The following is a 19,902-nucleotide window of genomic DNA, read 5'->3' on the forward strand; positions in this document are numbered from 1 at the left end:
CACACATGTAAACCTCCTGCTGAGGCTGAGTTGCAAGAAGACTCTCACAAATAGAAGGACCACCAAGGAAGGGCTTAGCATCACTTGCAAATCTTGTCTGTCAGTATAGCTTATGATGACTAGGGTGTCATGCAACAGAAGCCTTTAAGTGTAGTGAGTGAGTGAGTGAGTTTAGTTTTAAGCCGCACTCAGCAATATTCCAGCTATATGGCGGTGGTCTGTAAATAATTGAGTCTGGACCAGACAATCCAGTGATGAACAACATGAGTATCAATCTGCGCAATTGGGAACTGATGACATGTGTCAACCAAGTCAGAGAGCCTGACCACCCGATCCCATTAGTTGCCTCTTACAACAAGCATAGTCACCTTTTATGGCAAGCATGGGTTGCTGAAGGCCTATTCTACCCTGGGACCTTTACGGGACCTTAACTCAACTCAACTCTTATTAAGGGTGTCTGACTAGGAGTGTGTATGAGTATGGATTTAGCAATATTCCACTAATATAATGGTGAGGTAAATACCAAATGGGCTCTACAGTAACACTGAACTCATTTGGGGAATAAAACCAGGGTCTTTGTGAGACAAGCCAACACTTTAACCATTAGGCTCACCCATTGCCCCAGTTCTATATTTTTTTGGTCAAAGTGAAATGTTTCATTTCTGATGCACATATTAACAGGTTTTGGTTATTTTTGGAGAGAATAGCTGATTTAATGTCGTTGTGTAGGTTGAACTGAGACCTTTTCGTTGTTCAAGATAAAATATTATGTAACAAAATCACATTCATTCAAGATTTCTGAAATGACATTTTGGTTCTAAACTGACATTTCCTCTTTGTATGAAGACAGTTAATTTAATCCAGAACTTTAATTCACCATATGTGCCTTGTTCAAGTGAAGATATTCATATTTACCACATATTTCCAGAGTTTATGCTTCATGAAAATTGAAACCAACTCAAACATTGTCTGTTTAAAATTGCTTTTTCACAGCAATGTGTGAAGTGTTTCAAGTGATAAGATTGCACTGAATGTTTACTGACATCATAATTTCTTCCTATAATATTGATCAAGTTGTGAATCCATAGTCATTATGAGAGAAGCTCTCACTTAGGATTTTCTTAAGAAACATGGAACATGTGTTTGTACAGTGAGGAAAGTTTATTGAATTTCTCCAGCAGATTCCCCGCGGAGACATACTTACAATAGCAATTGATTTTTAACCTGTGGTGGTAGTTTTGTCTTTCTTCAAGATAGTTTTCTCAGTTTTGTCCAGCTGCACTGAAGAACGTAAATGTTGTTGAAGTTTATTGACAAGTTCATTTAAACCAAATGACAGTCATAATGGGAATTATTGACTCATCATTTGAAGCACTTGGGGCAGTTATATATAACAGTCCTCAAGCACCTTTCACCTAAGAAGGTGCAATCATTACATATGAGACAGTTATGGAGGATCTATATCCCTGTACTGGGTCACAACAATCAGTCCATGTCATGTTAGTCACAGCCAGTACAAGCCGTCAGTGCTGATTCTTGTTTGGTTGATTGATGTTAAACTCTAGCTGTATTCCAGCAATGGGTTAGCGTAGTGGTTAATGCATTTGTTCGTCACACTGAAGGCACGGGGTCGATTCCACACATGGATACAATGTATGAAGCCCATATCTGGTGTCCTCCGCCTTGGTGTTGCTGGAAACGATGTAAAATCTCTCTCTTTCTCCCTCTCTCACTCACTCAATCACTCACTCACTCACTTGCATCCATCCCTGGTGTAACCAGTTGCACAGTTGATGGAACATTGCTAAAAGGAGCTTCAAACCGTATTGACTTACTTACTCACTCACTCACCTTCCTGCAAGGTGAGGTGAGGTGAGATTGTTTACGTCGCACTTAAGAATATTTGTGGCTGCATGCGCTAGCCCAGACTTCAGATGGTTTATTAGTGTTAGTTCACTGTGATACCATGCCTCAGTCAAGCATGCATACCCCACTCAGACACAGCGAATTTACTCTGAGCTGACCAGTCCTTGAGGTACCTTTTAGTACTGTGCAGCAGGCAGGAAATAAGAAGTACCATATTTTGATATCTTTTGGTATGACGTTTTATAACCGCCATGCCATGGAAGAGGTTCTGTTGTGAGCTGACAAACCTCCATTGAATATACTTGAATGTAATTGACAGGTTGCAATGACGTTTGCTTTTTGAATGGGTGTATGATAGTACCTTTGGTGCCTTTTACTTTTACCAAATGAATAGAGAAAGGATTTTCGATGACATGAATATATTTTGTGAAGAATAACACGATTAAAATGAAATGTATATCATATTAAATAAGTGCATGTAACTCATAAAATTTGTCTCATATTTAGTGTCCACATACTCCATTATCCAGAACGACTTCTACCCTACCTTCCATTAAAGGAAATCAGTGTTGGAATGTCCGGGAGTGGAGTAACAAAGGATGACTGATGACTGTGATTTGTTGGTGTGACACTGACACAAGCTGGGAATTCCAATACTGACTGCACTGTAGTGCAAGTCTTGATTACCGCCACAACCAACCATTGATCACACGGCTGTGTAATAGTTTAGTACCACTTGACACCATGTTGGAAGTACGATATTGACATTTCCGCATAGAAATAAGTAGCAGACAAAGCAAAAGTATCTTGACAATACATGGGAGGAATTAGTGATGAGGAATTATGAAAGACTTTGTGTGTTCGGTTTGAGTGCCATTGAGGCTGTAATAGGAGATGTTGTTTCCATGTTTTGAGGGGAGAGGTAAACAGTCTCAATCCTTGAAATGAAATGTGCCTAGCCTGTGAGCAACCTAGTGGAACAGATGCATGGTTGTACATGCAAATATAAACTAATGGTTTGTTAAGCTCTTTCCGTTCCATAAGAGGCACGACAGCAGTAGTGGTTGCTATAGTGTATCTTCCTTCTTCCTACTCATCAGGTCACCAATAGTTGGTGATGTGTACTCCTTTCCTCCCTCCCACTGCAAAACAGGCTAGCACTGACGACTAATATACTTGGCCTTCCTTCCTTTCCTCTCGTCTACTCACCAATAGTGGTTGGTGTGTACTCCATTCCTCCTTCCCACTGTAAACAGGCCAGCAGTAGTAGCTGGTATACTATGTTTTCCTTCCTGCCACTCATCTGGTCACCAATAGTGGGAAGTATGTACTTCTTTCCTCCTTTCCAATGTAAACCGACCAGCAGTGATGGCTGGTATACACTCTACTCTTCCTTTCCACTGTAAACAGGCCAGCAGTAACAGCTGGTATGCACTCCATTCCTCCCTCCCACTGTAAACAGGCCAGCAGTACTAACTGGTATGCACTCCATTCCTCCCTCCCACTGTGAACAGGCCAGCAGCACTAATTGGTATGCAGTCGACTCCCTGAAACCAGGCAGGTAATCTGGTATACTTTGTCTAACTTCCTTGCCACTTGGATCACCAGCAACAGATGTGTAGTTCTCTTTTCCACAAGAAGTAGGTTAGCTAAAATGCGTACTGTACACTTCCTCCTTCTAACTGTAAGCAATACAGCAGTAATCGCTGGTATGCACTCACCCTTCCATCCTGTTCATCTCAAAACATGGTTCCTTTATAAAATCTATGCCTGAAATGGTGATTTAAATATTTGTGTATATTTTTATGAAACTTGTCACATTTTGTATGTTTAGGCATTACCCCTTAACCATCACTCATCAAGACTGAACCAAGAATGTTTGTTTTTCTTCCTGAAAATCAAAACACATTTTAAGTGAAAATATATGACAGTTCCAAGATCAACAGGAACCTAATATTGCATAAATATTTATCTGCTTCATTCTAGTCATTGCAAACAAAAGAAATTAAATATCCTCTTACAATGCAATGTCTTCTTGAAAATGGCTACGTGAAACAAGTATTTTTGTTCATGCATACATTATTTGTACACAAGTTTCGCTCTGTGTCTTGATAATCTTTGAATTCAGTCAGATTAAGAAATGACAACATACTCTTGTAAAAACTACTACAAGGAGGATTGGTTCCAATTCCATGCAGCCTGCTTAGTATCACTTGGAGGAATATTCTGGCAGATTTGGGCGTCAACATTTTGCAGCTTTATACATTATTGGGTCTACTGTTCATATGAAGATTTAAAATAGTGTCATACCATTCACTCACTTTCTTAAAAAAGATTAAAGAGTGCACATTGCTTAACCATTAGTTTGTTTAAGTGTATATAAACAGCTACTTGGCCATTCAACAGCTAGTTTGTCTGTGAGATGATGTTTTCCTTGTCATGTGAACACTCTCCTTCAGTGAGGAAAAACATGAACACTGATATCATGGTAGTTGGGAAGATAATGTCTCAGTTTTTTTCCTGAGACCACCTGTATTCATGTTGTTGAACAGCATTAGGACATTGTTGTGTTGCTCTCCTGTAGATTATACTTATGAATGTTAAATGTTCACACATGCTGCATGTATTCACCAACTTCATGCTGTAAGTTAGAATACAGTAACAATGTCAATGGATTAGCAGTGTGGTAAAGCCAGGGTTCCAGTAGCAAGAGGTGCCTGTAAAAGGCCATAGTCAAATTTTGATGGACTGTGATTCATGAATTCCTTGTCACTCATGACATCCATTGAGACTGCTGTCATTATCCTAGGTTTTTACATTTACCTGCATTAATTAATTACACAACATCTTGTCACTCTCTAAATCATCAAAATAAGTTTTTGTAAATGTTATAATGGGCGCTATCGACTAGAGATCTGAATCCCCAGCAGGAGACCCTATACTGCAGACATACATATTAGGGAGCTAAACGTCCACAGTGATCACACGTGCTAGAGAGATAGATCCCTACAAGGAGACAGATACACATGATATTGTTGATGCCTTGCAGTTCTAAAAGCACCAAGCCTCTGTGACAAGTAACAGATTCAGAACCAAGGTTTTGGAATAGCTGTGTCCATCAACAGATATGCAAGACTGTTTTGAATTCCCTGCAAATCAAATTATGTGTTTTGGGGAAGATGTCAATCAATCAAAATGTCATAATATGAATTAACGTTGCCAGCACAGACCAAATTATTGGACTTTGTGACTACTTGCATGATGACAGTGATGTAAACATTCCACACCAAATGGCCTTTTGTTTCTAATCTTTACTTGATTCAATTCACAGCCAATAATTCAATGATTTATTCAAGCAGATATGAAAGTTCCAATTCCCAGCTTGATGATTTCCTCATAGATTTTTTTTCCCTTTTTTTAAGGCGTACAAACTAAGTTCAATTCCAGTGATGCAAAAAGAGAATTGTCTCTGTCTAGCTGCTGTTTCCACTGTGTGGGTTTGTTCATCCTATGTCTGGTTACCTGAAGTGCTGAACTTGAAACAACAACTGTTGTGAAGGTAATGAATTACAGAGTCAAAAGAAACAAACTTTTGAGGAAGTGATCCTATAATTGTCTGAAGATCCTCTTCTGACCACATGGAGAGAATGTGTGAAACCCATTTCTGGTGTCTCTCTCTTCTCCTCTTCTCGTGATGTTTGCTAAAACCATCCTTACTCAAGTGTGTGACACCCATTTCTGGTGTCCCCCACCTTGATATTGCAAGAATACAGCTAAATGCAGTGTAAAACTGCACTCAATCACTCACACTTGAGCAAGACTTGGCTGAGATAATATTCATGACCTGTAGACTGACCTCTGTTGGCTTTCTGACTTTTGAATCTATCCCTGTATCCCTGACCAAAATCAGTCAGTACCTTCCACATTTTCTGAAACTAACAATCGTTATGACAGTGAAGGCAAGGCTATATTGCTACATCTCCCTTATTATAAGAGATTGGCACATTGGGGAGGTCCTCCATGTGCTCTACTGAGATTAAGTAACACCACCACTGTCTGAACTGTCATAGCAGAAACACAAACAGAGAGAACACAAACATGACAGATAGGATACCACTATTTCATGCCCTTTCTTTAAGTTTGGTAGCGTATATTTACAATTTCTCAGTGACATTCTTCTGTCAGAATATAAGCCACAGGGTCGCAGCACAAGTCGGGGATGAGGTTGTTCAGAGACAATTGTGATCCATCTGTGTTGTCAAGGTGACTGTTTCCTAGTCTACACAAGGTGTACTAATGACAGTGAAGTGATTGTCCCAAAGCTATTAGGGTGCCCCTTTCTCTCTGTCTTTCTTCTTTCTCTTTCTCTCTTTATTCCCCCCCCATCCCCCATCCCCCATCCCCATCCAAGTCTGTGTCAATGTGGATGAAAGTGGTCAGCTTTTGTCACCTTTGGTCAGACAGATTGGATGTCTAGTGCTTTGAAACCATTGTCAGTGAGAGCCTGGTTGAGATGTCAATACTGAGGCATCTATCTCTGTAATGCTGATTGAAACCTAACATCACCTTCGTTAACTCAGCTTCGGGTCACAGACAGGAAGAGCCATTTGATGCACCCTGGGACATGGGTTCTCCTTTGACAAAACATTCCATTGAATTACTGATAGGCACTAGTCACCTTCTTCTGCTGAAAGTCCTGCTTCATGTTTGTGTGATGCACTTTTAAAGTCTTCCATTTTGCTTTTGCTTGATTCCAATAGCTTCTGGGAGTGAAAAGATCACAATGGTCGCTGTGGATTGTGGGTATTGTCAAAATGTCTGACTTCTTGACCTTAACATCTTAGAATGAGGCAAAACTAACCTCACGCCATAGACAAATTGTTTTAGTCATTTGACTTTTGATACCAACTGTCATGATTTCCATCAACTGACCTATTAACAAGTAAAATAAAGATGGTGAGGACTTCCAACACAAATTTCCAACAATGCTTGCAAAGTACATACATCATTGATGGGTTTTTGGGGTGATACCAGAAATTTGAAACGATTTAGTTTCAAATGTATGGCATCAATCATCCCATAATTTCAACAAAACATAAGTGAAAACATTAGCTACTTTTACCATTTGCAGTATTCTAAATTCCTCTTGTGCCCTATGTTTTGTATTGCCTAGATGATCAATCAAGCATAATATGGTCGTTTTAAAAAATCACGCTGAGTCCCAAAAAGTTTAGTTTGAAGGATCACATGTCTAAGCTGGAGCTGTTGCAATACAGAGACAAAAAATGAAAGTTTTGAAGTTGGACATTTCTGGATCTTTGACAAGAAAACCAGTGGGATATGATGAAAGACAAGAGTGATCATCCTGCCCTGTGAAGTGCAAAATGTTTTGAAGGAGCCTCACAAAGTTCTTCGTCAATACAAATGTGCATTTCCTGTAGTCAAATGCCAGTAAAAGCAGTAATATGTTCTGTGACAAATATCACCATGCAAACATTTAGGATGACTATCACGTCTCTGAGAAGAACCATCATTTGTCCTGAATTTGAAGACTCACAGTATCTGAGACATCCTCATTCATTTGTTAGAAAACTATTCATGTATGTATAGAAATGGAATCATGATAAATAGCTTACACACTTTCTTTCTCTGATACACAACCTTCAGAGGGTACTCATGTACAAAAATCAATAGGAACATATCACTTCCTTTTGAACTTATAAGTGATGACATTTAATTCCAAGTTGTTACAGTTTAATTTTGCGTCATGGAGCCCAGATGGCGCCAAGCAATGTGCCAAGTTCTCCTACATGTTGGGTCCTGGGTGGAATCTGCCACCTTCTGAACAGGGAGGTGATAAATCAGGAAGCAATCACTTGAAGCAAAACACAACCTGCTGCTTGCTGTCATCACAGTGTTTTACACTAATCAACCTGAAATATTAGATTCTTTTGTCTGAGAGGACACCTACCTTGATTGATAAGGTTGCATTCCGCCGAGCTGTAGTCAGACCGACTGGAGGATATGTCGAGCTGTGTAACTTTATGCACTAATGACATTATGCATTAATTTTTTTATCGAATCAGACATGAGAATCTGATGTGTATTTGTGTGGTGGGTTCTGCTGTAACAGTTTTATCATCCCTGTATTATGAAAACGAAGATGATTGCTCTGTTGATGTCACTGGAGTAGATCAATGGTCTCTCTATTTTCTGTTCAGTTACATAGGCACAGAGCTTTAGATGGTCAGTGCTGGCCCAGTCTTAAAAGGACTTTGACATGTTGTCTCCTTTGAGAGTTGTCTCCCTTGTTCATGGCAGGAACATTCAAATATGCTATCAAATCCTATAATGCCATGTTAGTTAACAACCCTGTCAGTCAGTCATTCATTTGATCGATGACATTGATAAGGTATTCTTGAATAGAATTCAGTCATGAAGGTTTAGCCTTTATAACATCCTACTTCACTCTTTATAACTTTTTATAAATCATCCTTATCATATGTACTGTTTTTGCCACACGGCTGGGTTTGTGAGGAAAACTGTCTGTAACTGTTCTTAGTTTGTCAGATGTACCTTGTTGATTGCAAAGGTTCACTGTTTTATATATTATGGCAGAATCCCATCAAGCACTTTGACATTATTACAGTGACTTTTAGAAAGGGAGAAGAATGGACAAGCGAGTATCATGTAATAACAACACCACATCCACCTTTTATGTTGATAATGGAGCCAGGGGAGTTTTTTCTCAAAATAATGTTACACCTAAAGTAGATTCGAAACAAGTGGGGTTGTCCTGAGGTATTTTTGTAACCCCTCCCTCCAGTAACCACAAAACAGCCATGCTCTGAAATAACAATATTCAAAGTGGCAAGAGGGATTGTTGTTTAAGGACAGTTTGTAATGGAAACAGATGCTGAGGTCAAGATTTCACCTATCTCTTGGATTGTAAGAGGCTGGGAATGTTGTTCAACTGCTATTTTAATAAATCTTGAAATTATAAAAACAGACATAATAGAGTGAGATGTAGAGGAAATAAGTGGTTGTTCTGGTACACATTTAGACACAATTGTATCATGGGAACATTGGGCGCTTTAACAGGAATATATTTCATGAATGTAAGGAAAATGTAATGTTGCTGTTCTGATTAACTAGTTTTTTTGTGATGTCAGATCCACAGGATTAATTCACACGTCTTTAACCACATTTAGAATTGATATACACATGAAGTTGAGACTAGGGATGGCAATTATTTTAAGGAACACAACAGTCTAAGTAAACTTAGGCTTAGTGATATTTGTTACACAGCTTACACTGCGTCTAACAAACGCTAAGAAAAGGTCACATCAGCTCACCTTTCAGCAACCTATGACCATCCAATGAAATGTGAGACAGATGAATGACTTCAACCAATAACAGCTACGGTTAATGGTTCGGTGGGACTTACAAAATTTCTTGGTCACTAACACTGAGCTCCCTCAAACAGATATTTGACCTGCAGTATATACGTTTTGGGCTTTCTGATAACATGGTTATCATTGGTAATATTTCTACAAGCTGACATCCTTAATATGGACAAAAATACTATTTACAGCAAAATTGTCGTGGCTAGATCCCTGTGCATCACACAGAAGCGATTGTACAGAAAATAGCATTCAGAATCATTCGGGTACAACCTTTCTCGAGCTAAAAGTTCAAAAGGTATGTTCTAATATCAACTTTCACGATTTTGTAAGCTGTATTCTGATAGGTCAGTTGGAAAGCTTAGTTGATTGCGATCTCCTACTAGGGTTTGTTAGACTTAGGATAAGCCATGTAATGAATAATACTGACTCTAACTTTACTTAGAATGAAGAACACAAGTTCTGAATGTTGATATTCATAATTTCTCACCTTTAATTGTCATGCTATTCTCATACTAAAGATGTCTCCTGATCAAATGCTCAAAGTTGGGCTAGATGTGAAGAGGTAGCCTTGTGGTTAAAGTGTCCGCTCATCATGCCAAAGACCCAGGTTCAATTTCCCACGTGGGCACAATGTGAGTGTCCCATTTCAGGTTTCCCCTGCCTTGGTATTGCTGGAATATTGTGTAAAACCTGACTAACTCACTCCCTCAACTCAATCCAGGCTACCTCTCTGTCTTATTTAAGTCGCATCCTTTACTGTTTCGCAGCACTGTTTACAGGTAACCTTCCACTGATGTGTATGTGATATCTTACATAATTTGGTACCAGTGATATTTTGATTTGTCAAACATTACCTTTTCTATTTTGACATCATCAGTAATAAGCAATGTTACGATGCAGTTTCAATTTTCAATTTTCCACTGATGTGTATGTGATATCTTACATGATTCGGTACCAGTGATATTTTGATTTGTCAAACATTACCTTTTCTATTTTGACATCATCATTAATAAGCAATGTTACGATGCAGTTTCAATTTTCAGCCGTGACATCTTGCTGGAAATTTTATCCTGATATGCAGTGATTGCTTAACAGATGAAACATTGATATACATTTCATAGTTTACATGGAATGCTAAATTTTATAAGAAAGACATTTTCATGTTGCTGCTGTGGATTTTACACCACAGGCAGAGACAGTATTGCAGTATTAAAGTAGTCCAGATACAGATTTCACACATGTACATGAATAGTTATATACAGACCCCAGTTGTTGTCAGCTAAAACTAACTTCCCTGATTGGCATTTTAAAAGTTGAGGAGATGAAGAATAAGGACATGTTTTATGGATCCGCGACGTCTTTGTTCTGAATAGATGCCATTTCGACATAGATTGAAATGTTGTTGTCAACAACTTGTATGTCTGTAAAAATTGTCTTCATTCTTTGATGAAAGAAAGGCATATCAAAATGTTCTTATAAAATGGTATTTCAAGATGGCCTCAAGCATCAAGCTCTTCTTCAGATTTCATGAGATGAGAATTCAGAATGATACACAAGCTATTTCAGCTGTGCTCTTGAGTATCGCTACTTTTGTTGGCCATTGATGATACTTCAGATTGTGTCCAGAAGACACACAAGATGTTTTGCGTGTTTCTCCAGGCACTTGCAACTCTTTCACTCACAAGCTTTTCGCTTTGACATTGTTTATCACTAGTCTATGTTCAGGTATCACAGCTTGTGTTGGAGGTTGCGTGGCTTGTATGCTCTCAAGAGGTGAAATATGTACAATCTTGATTGTTACACTTTTTCACTCGCCAGCATTTTGAGGGTTGTTGTATAAGCAGATGTTGTCCTCTCCAGCTGTTGTTCTTCCATCGTTAGCAATGTTGTTTCAAGGAGCTAAATTATTTGTCTGCTGTTTCGTCATGGCAAGTGAATTGTATTTGGAATGATAAGGCATGACATTTTGCTGAGTGAGGTAACATTTAAACTGATCAGAATCCTGCTGTCAAAGGGCAGAGCAATGACTAAATTATAGCATATTTTATTTGTCTGGTTTCAGAACATGTAAAAGAATAAATTAAATTATTAATTAACAACACAAATAAAGAAAACAAAATTTTTCCACTTCACTGTTTTGTGGGATTTTACAAAGCGTCAACTTCCTGCACGTTTCTCCAGCAAATATATATACAGCTGAGATTGTCTTCTTCAGCAGGAAAGATGTTTCCCTGAAATGGGATGCGCTTCCTCAAATCAACAGCTCTGTGTGATAGATGATTGTATGGGAGTATGTGAAGAAAATCAGTTTTCAGTGTGCTAAATGTCACAGCAATATGTGTCAGTGAGAATGTTTCAGGTTAATGTTTATGATCATTAGTCATACTTTTAAACTCAACCAACTAGATTAAAACTTATGGCTTGAGTTTTATGTCATATCAGGATTATTTCGGCCATGTAGCGATGAGACCGCACAAAGTCTAAATAAGTTTAAAAAACAATGTGTTAATTATTACATTATTTTTTTCAAATGGAACAGGTGATTGCACCAAATCTAAAAACATCCCAAGCAATCTCTCATACACATCACATAATTACAATTTTTGATTGTTAAATTTCCCTGAAGTATTTCCGAATGAGATGCTCTCCTGGAATGCCCAAATATTCCATCACAGAATAGATGTGTGATTCCAGAGATTAGATGACAAATTACAGATCATTATCTAGATCCACAAAGAGTTCGTAACATTGTGACCCATCGTAACCCAATACTTTGTCAGGGTAGTGGCATTACCTATCTACTAATGGTTAAAACATTTTCTCGTCACACCGAAAACCCATGTTCAATCCCCAACATTGCATGAATCCCTTTGTTGAAACACTGCTGAAAGCAGCGTAAGACTGTACCCACTCACTATACCTTGTCACAGGTTTATGAATGGCATAGCTGTACAAACATTTTGTGCATGGGGCACCAGCTCAATTGAAGTATTTTTGTATGAAGTGTTCAGTTACTCTTGAGATATAAATTCTATGGCATGTTTGATATTGTTTGACCTATACAATTTGTTTTTATTTTCCAGATGAGGTTCATCACAAACATCACTGGCTGGACAGAGAAGAAGCCGGCACTGTATCATGGACATGTAGCCTTTATTGATTTCTCAAGGTGAGGATGTTATGGTCTTTAAAACATGATGTCATGTGCACCTGAGAACCACCCAACAGAATTAACAGAAGGCTCCTCACCCTTCGCTTGCTGTAGTGCATATGGACATTTGTCAACATTAACATGCCTCGTGCCACCATTGCCAGATCCAAACATTCAGGGTGCCAATTCCCGAAAGTGTCCCATCTAAGACAGATCCTAAGTAGTTAGGGCAGGACAGGAGTTATGACATCCTACTGTTAAGATAAGACCCATTCTCGGGAAAGGATCTTATCTTTGTCCTAAGTTGTGTAATAGATCCTAGCTAGGATAGTGAACTCTATAGTAGGTGAGATAGAAAAAAACTTTCATCAAGTTCACTTGAATATTATCTGTAATTCATTGCATGAAAAACGTGTGTAAGGGCAGCTACGATCTCGTTTACAAGACAAATGGTGAGAATAGAAATCGAAGTAAAAAGTTTAAAAGTGGTGAAATTCAGTTTTTGGTGGACTTACTTGAGCTAGAAGAAATTGTAATTAGTTATGTTTATAATGAAAATTCATACCTTGTTTCCAGAAAAACTGTGAACTTGTACTTGCATAGATCTAAACTATTTTATCAGATCTATGTATTGTTAACATATTCAATATTTTCATTAAATCAAATTCATTTATTAAACTGGGACATAACATTTGTTGTCAGATTTTGAAAATCTGCCAAAAAGAGAATTAAGATGTGCAAAAAATAGTTTCATTTGATTTTTTTAATGATTATCATGACTTGAACTTTCATTATGCGTCATAGCACAAAGTGAAAATTCACTTAGGAAATAAACAGAAGTTACTTCCCTTATCGAGTTGGCCTTGACATTGGCATTTCAGAGTAATGTGACAGAAAAGAGCAATGTTGTGAATAAAAAGAGATAGAATAGGTAAGAATAAAGATACATATCAGTTGTAGATCTAAAGAATATGTGTATTGCAACAAGTAAACCTTATTCACAACTGATAAATTGATAATATAAACTCAAAAAATCTCAAAACTCATAAAAATTGCGTGCTGTTGTAAATTCAGCTGTAATTAAGTTTTTATAATGTCAAAATTGGTGAACAAACATGTACCACACCATGTTGATTTCTACTAAGATGAACTTAGGACAAGTCAGAACCTATCCTAGTATTTGTCCTAAGTTAGGATATCCTAGTGCTAGGATACTTTTCGAGAATAAGGTAGGACACCTATCCTAGACCCTAGGATCAAAGTTAGGATATCTTAGGGCTAGGATCCTTTGGAGAATAGGGGCCCAGGTTCATTGTTTGCAGATGAAACAGGATACAATTCAAGGCCCTTCAATCTATTGGGTTGTGGGGTTTTAACTGGAACCTGCAGTTTTTCTGTAATTTTTTTTTACGAAATATACAAATACAGAGTACCACTTTTCAAGTATCTGTGCTCTTTAAATGAAGCTACACCTACTCCTTGTTGTTTTGGACCAGCTGAGAAATGCAGTGAGGATGTGTCATGAAGTTGTGAAGCTCTACACTCTTTTGAAAATATACACTGTTAGTGTGAAAACTATACATAACAATATATCCGGAAATAGTGGTGCAGCAGATATTTTTCTTTGATGTTTTTAATCAGGATCATGTTTCTGCTATCACCTATCCCTCCTGCACAAACCATGTGTCATAAGTCCTCCAGTTTTCCCTCCCACCCACACAGCCCTTGGGTCATATATCCTCCAGTCTCCCCTCCCTTCCACACAGCCCTTGGGTCATATATCCTCCAGTCTCCCCTCCCTTCCACACAGCCCATGGGTCATATATCCTCCAGTCTCTCCTCCCTTCCACATAGCCCATGGGTTATATATCCTAAAGTCTCCCCTCCCTTCCACACAGCACATGTATCATATATCCTCCAGTCTCCCCACCCTTCCACACAGCCCTTGTGTCATATGTCTTCCTGTCACATTTCCCCACACAGCCCTTGTGTCATACGTCCTCCAGTCTCACTTCCAACTCGGCCCTTGTGTCATACGTCCTCCAGTCTCACTTCCAACTCAGCCCATGGGTCATATGTCCTCCAGTCTCACTTCCCATACAGCCCTTGTGTCATACATCCTCTAGTCTCACATCCTCTTGCCTTCCCTCCCTCCCATACAGCCCATGGGTCATACGTCTTCCAGTCTCACTTCCCATACAGCCTTTGTGTATCCCATTTATCTCTACACACTGATACAGACTCAGCTGCATGTGATGTAACCGTCCTGGTATCTTGGAATGGCTAGGAACAAAGTGCTTGATTTCAGCTGAGTTTGTCCTACAATCTGCGTCCACGAAGCTGAATGATCTGAAACAGCTCCACAGTGACAGGATACTGGCTGTGCAGTCTCAGAACGGATTACTGGAAGTATTCCTCAAGAGTCTGCTTCCTGCGTGCTCATCAGTCAGAGCAAATCACCCACCAACAACAGATTCTTTTTGCGAGATGGGAAAGTTTTTTCAGAAGCTTTTGTATTATACAGAACCTGCCTCTGGTAACTCTGATTTAGCTTACATGAAATGAGGATCAGAATTTAAGAGAAAATTGCAAAACCAAGTCAATTTGAGCCTGATTTTGTCTGAAACAGTGCACACTCTTTTTCATTCATTAGAAGGAAAAAAGTAACACTTCTGAGATATCCCAGGGACAACTGTCAAACTTGCAAAATACAGGAAATGTTGAAAGAATAAAATATTGAAGAAGTTTGTAAATCTCTTGAGGACTTTTGCCTTGACAGGAGATGGCAGTGAATGTGTTGTTGAATCAGATGCTTATTGGTGATGATGGCAGTAGTATGTTTTTCTTAAAAGATTGCAGACAGATAAGACATCAAACACCTTTGCTCAGGATCCGTAGAGTTTGCAAAACAAACCTAACATATCAAGTCAGGATCAGCTCCATCTCATAGTCATTTAAGATGCGTAATCCAGCTGGGATCTGTGTTTGATTTTCTTAGTTTGACTTCATTTTACATGTGAGTTGAATAAAAGTTATCTCACCAGGATACAATATGGCTACCATTTCCTTTACTTTAATAAGCCATTTTGACAGTTAAGTTCAGAGAGGAAGGAGAGCATTATTGTAATCTCAGTGGACATCTTTTTCCTCAATAGCAAACAAGATCTTTTTCACACAAAACAACAACATAAAAGAAATTTGTTTTTGGAAAGGAGAAAAAAATAAAAGACACTGAATTGATGTAATTCAATAATGGCAGACAAGTCTTTCACAGCGGTGCTAGGACTTTCTGCACATTTACGAGGCCACTAATGGAGTTGCTGTCCTGCTCTGTCTGTCTTTGTGAGGAGATCTGAGCAATTACAAGGAGATTACACAAACTGTGGGATATATAAGGGTCTTTGATGTACTGGACATTGTAGATGTGCAGTTGGAGGCATGGGAACAGCAGGAAGTCTCGCTGGTCATTAGTAACACATGATCAGGGCTTCTATAACGAAATCTGTGGCCCTGAATAGTGTTGTCTCTGATTACCCTAGTTATGCTTGATTACTGCATCTATGATGAAAATATTAGCCCTAAATGATATTATGATATTATGAACTACTTAAAGATGATGTATTAAACATATGAAGGAAACTCTTCCTTTCATCACAGGAATGGCTAAAACAGTGAATTGATTCTTATGATGTTATTAATTGGGGACAAGATTACATTTCACAGGGTAGACTTGTGAGGTGTAAAGTATTTTTGTAAAGTGGTTAAGGATTCTTAGGGAGTGGGGTTAAAGGTAGGAGTATGACATGTTAACAGTGTTGAAATTTCCTGATCAATCATTGGTTCCTCAAAGCCATCAACCATTGATCAAATATGAGTTTACAGTCAGAGGCTTCTCTTTCTTAAGATAATAAATGACATAATTTAACTTAACAACTGTTATATATGTTATTGTCCTAATGTGGTGATGTTAGTTTAATTAAACATAATTTGTTTCATGCTTTAGCACCATGAGTTTTCTTGCAGCATATCAAACATCAGTGTTTTTTGTTTATTGCAAGTGAGACAAATTAATTTATCAAAGAATCTTCAGATTTCCTCTCTTTGGGTATATTGTATTACACAGACAGATACCACAGGCCTGTCTCCATTTCATTATGCTATGTAGCACTTATCTGCCATACCACTACCTGTGGGTTCAAATCCTGCTTGGACTTAATCCAGAAGGGTACACCTCTGTCAAAATGATTAATTTCTGGGAAAGTGTTTTTGCCCTAGTGGATTAGCAGTATTTGGCATATTTCAGAGATAATTATTTACCATTATAAGTGTATTCGTTGCATATTTCTGATTTCTTGAATGTATGATAATGCTGCTCTTGTCTCTTATAGACACTGATGTGTTTCCATGCATAAGATTGCTCTACTAGCTGTGGAAATTATATATTTTCCCAGGGCAATTCCACCATGGTTTTCCGAATATTCTATTGCCCTTGAGCCATGTTGTCCTTCACTGGGTTGCAGCAATCATCTTACACTGGGAGATGTATATGTTACAGTCAATGTCTGCAATCAGGCAATGTAGACAATGACTGAAATAACCAGTCAATGTGTACATTGCCTGATTCACTCAGTCATTGTGTACATTGTCTAAAATTTCTAGGCACTGTGTACATTGCCTGATTCATTAGCCCAGTTATTATACAGATTGTTGAATAGGGATAATTGAGAAGACAAGATTAGCACAGGTATCGTTCTGTGATCACTTTTAATCAAGTAATGTGTAGATTAATCCAATCTTCCTTAAAGCAAAAGCTTCCATTCAGATGATTTCTGTCTCTGATTGTTGAACAGGGATTATTGAGAAGCCAAGATTAGCTTGCACTTTGTTCTTTTTAAATATGTTTATGGCAAATGCTGAACAAATTCATTAATTGAAGCACAAATGACTTCATGTCAACTAGTATTAAAAACATACATTGTTCTGATGTCATTGAGAGTGTAAAGAGCATAAAGTTTCTGAGTGCAAACGTCAAATTGATTCCTTGAAAATCTACCTTTCAGGACACCTGCCTGTACACCAATTTTATTGAGGTCATTTTCACTCCTGTCTTGAATCACACCCATCATGTTACATAGATCACCTTTTTCCTGATATACCATGGGAAGAGGGATGGTCACATAGTCCCACAGTAATGGCTACACTTGATCATTCTCTCAGTTTGTGATTGTTAACCATCAGATATCCATGAGTTGATACACAACTTCACTTGCACATTTGGAGGTGAGTGGATGAAGGACACCAAATTTAGTAAAGTGATCTTGGTAAACCATGATCCACTTATGTGTTCCACTGGGCACTGACTGCATGTCCATAAGATCTACCTGTCCCCGGGACAACACCTTTTGTAACACGTCACCTCCTCTTTTGACATTCTCTGCAAAGGGATTTGAATAACGTGATGGCATTAAGAGTGACTTTCCATATTTCACTAATGCCTTTACCATTTTGTGTCTGTAATCATGACCAGTAGAAATGTGGGCACGTTTTATGATATCGAACATCTCATCAATATGAGTGAAAGAGCTAACTGCAGGTTCTGATTCTGGCTTTCTTTTTCTGATTAACTTCTCAACGTCACCACACTGCATGATCTCATACCTTCCAAGAACATAATACTGCCAGAATGTCTTCTTCTCAGCTCCTAGTGCAACCTTGACTTCTTCAATCAGATCATGGTACTCCTCTTTAGTGAACAAGATTGACTTTGAATCGGACTGTCATCTACTCAGATGTTCACGAAGTGTAGACTCCATAATGACAACAAGAATGATTGTCAAATCTAGTAAGGTGATACTTACATTTTATAGCATTTTGTGAAAAAGACTATGCTCCAATGAAGAATCATTTCAAGGGAAGCCTTTGCTTTTAGGTAGATTGACTGAATCTAAACTATAGCTTCAGTGATCACAGAATGAAACCTGTGCTAATCTTGTTTTCTCAATAATCCCTGTTCAACAGTCAGTCAGTCTGTACAATAACTGGGCTAATGAATCAAGCAATGTACACTATGCTTGGAAATTTTAGACAATGTACATGATGACAGAGTGAATCAGGCAATGTACACATTGACTGGTTATTTCAGTCATTTTACATATTCCCTGATTGCAGACATTACCTGACTGAAACATATATAATTTCAGTTTCGTACCATTTGTTTGATACTCCAAAGATTAAAGATTAGAAGACACCCTGTGTCACTATATTTTGATTATTGTTTGACAACACTCTGTACTATTGAAATATAATCAATCATATATTTCAGGATTGATTAGTTGATTGGCACTAAGTATCTGTTGACTCATCAGTTATTTGGAGTATTGCTACTAGTTACTGTACAGTTAACCATGAAATACTTTTTGATTAATCTGGCAAAGAAAAAGAACTTTTCATGTACTATGTATCGATAGATAAATCCTGCTCATGATTGCATGAATAAATAAGTCAGATTCAGCTCGATATATTCCATAGATTTCATCAAAGTACATTCACTAAACTAAATCAACAAGCTATTTTCAATAAAGTCTATATGCCAGGTTTATTCCATTGGTATAATCTAAATATATTTCCTTAAGGTTAGAAATAGATTTATTCCAAAAGAGTGAAATAGATATTGCCATGAGTGGTCAATGGTTAATTGTTTTCATGAGTAAGGTTAGACTATATTCTACCCACTACACAGTGTATATGGCCTGCAGCTTATAACTGTGGAATGGCCTCTGATGTATACTGTATGCTTTCTGCTTGGATCAATCACAGTAATGCAAGTGTAGCAAATTAAACATTGTACCAGACCGGTAGGGGCCATAAAAAATTCAATATCTTCGCTTCTTTGGAGTGGCCCTTCTCACGTTTGGCTGACTTTAGAACCTTTAAACGTCTTTTTTCCTTTTCTTGTGTCAAGCTGTGTCTGTAGCGATGGATCTTAAAAGCTGAAAGTGTAAGAATTTAAGAGCCTCACTCCATAAAAAAGCTTGCTATCTTTGTTAATGTAAAGCTTTTAGCACACTATTTGTAGGAGGAGTCGAGGTGTAGGCCTCCAGCTGATAGAAACCTTTAATACTTGGGGATGCTCATATTTCTTTCACTATCCAGTTCAGCTTTAGGGCCAGTATCAGAGGAAATGGCTGCTGTGTTGTAAAGTGTGCATATGACATGGAGAAGTTTTAGATCTGTGTCACTGGTTTACACTGACTGATGACTGTTTTACTTGGATGCCCATGGGCAGTGGATCAAGATTCCTTGAGGAGGCACCTTCTCACAGATGTCTGAAGACTGGGATGGAGGCTCCAAGGGAAGACATGTTCTCACAGATCTGTGAAGACTGTGATGCAGACACCTTGAGGAGGAACCTTCTCACAGATCTGTGAAGGCTTGGACACCATGAGGAGGCACCTTTTCACAGATCTGTGAAGTCTGAGG

General features: G+C 38.3%; 1 protein-coding gene across 1 annotated transcript in view; it reads left to right on the forward strand.

The window, feature by feature from the left end:
- LOC137273356 (heparan sulfate 2-O-sulfotransferase 1-like) overlaps positions 1-19,902 on the forward strand; it is a 190,693-nt gene that overhangs the window by 116,773 nt on the left and 54,018 nt on the right. The window contains exon 4 of the mRNA XM_067805966.1: positions 12,356-12,441. Coding sequence (XP_067662067.1) covers positions 12,356-12,441 — 86 coding nt within the window. The remainder of the gene's footprint in view (positions 1-12,355; positions 12,442-19,902) is intronic.

Source organism: Haliotis asinina, chromosome 2, assembly GCF_037392515.1.
Source record: "Haliotis asinina isolate JCU_RB_2024 chromosome 2, JCU_Hal_asi_v2, whole genome shotgun sequence".
NCBI lineage: Eukaryota > Metazoa > Mollusca > Gastropoda > Lepetellida > Haliotidae > Haliotis > Haliotis asinina.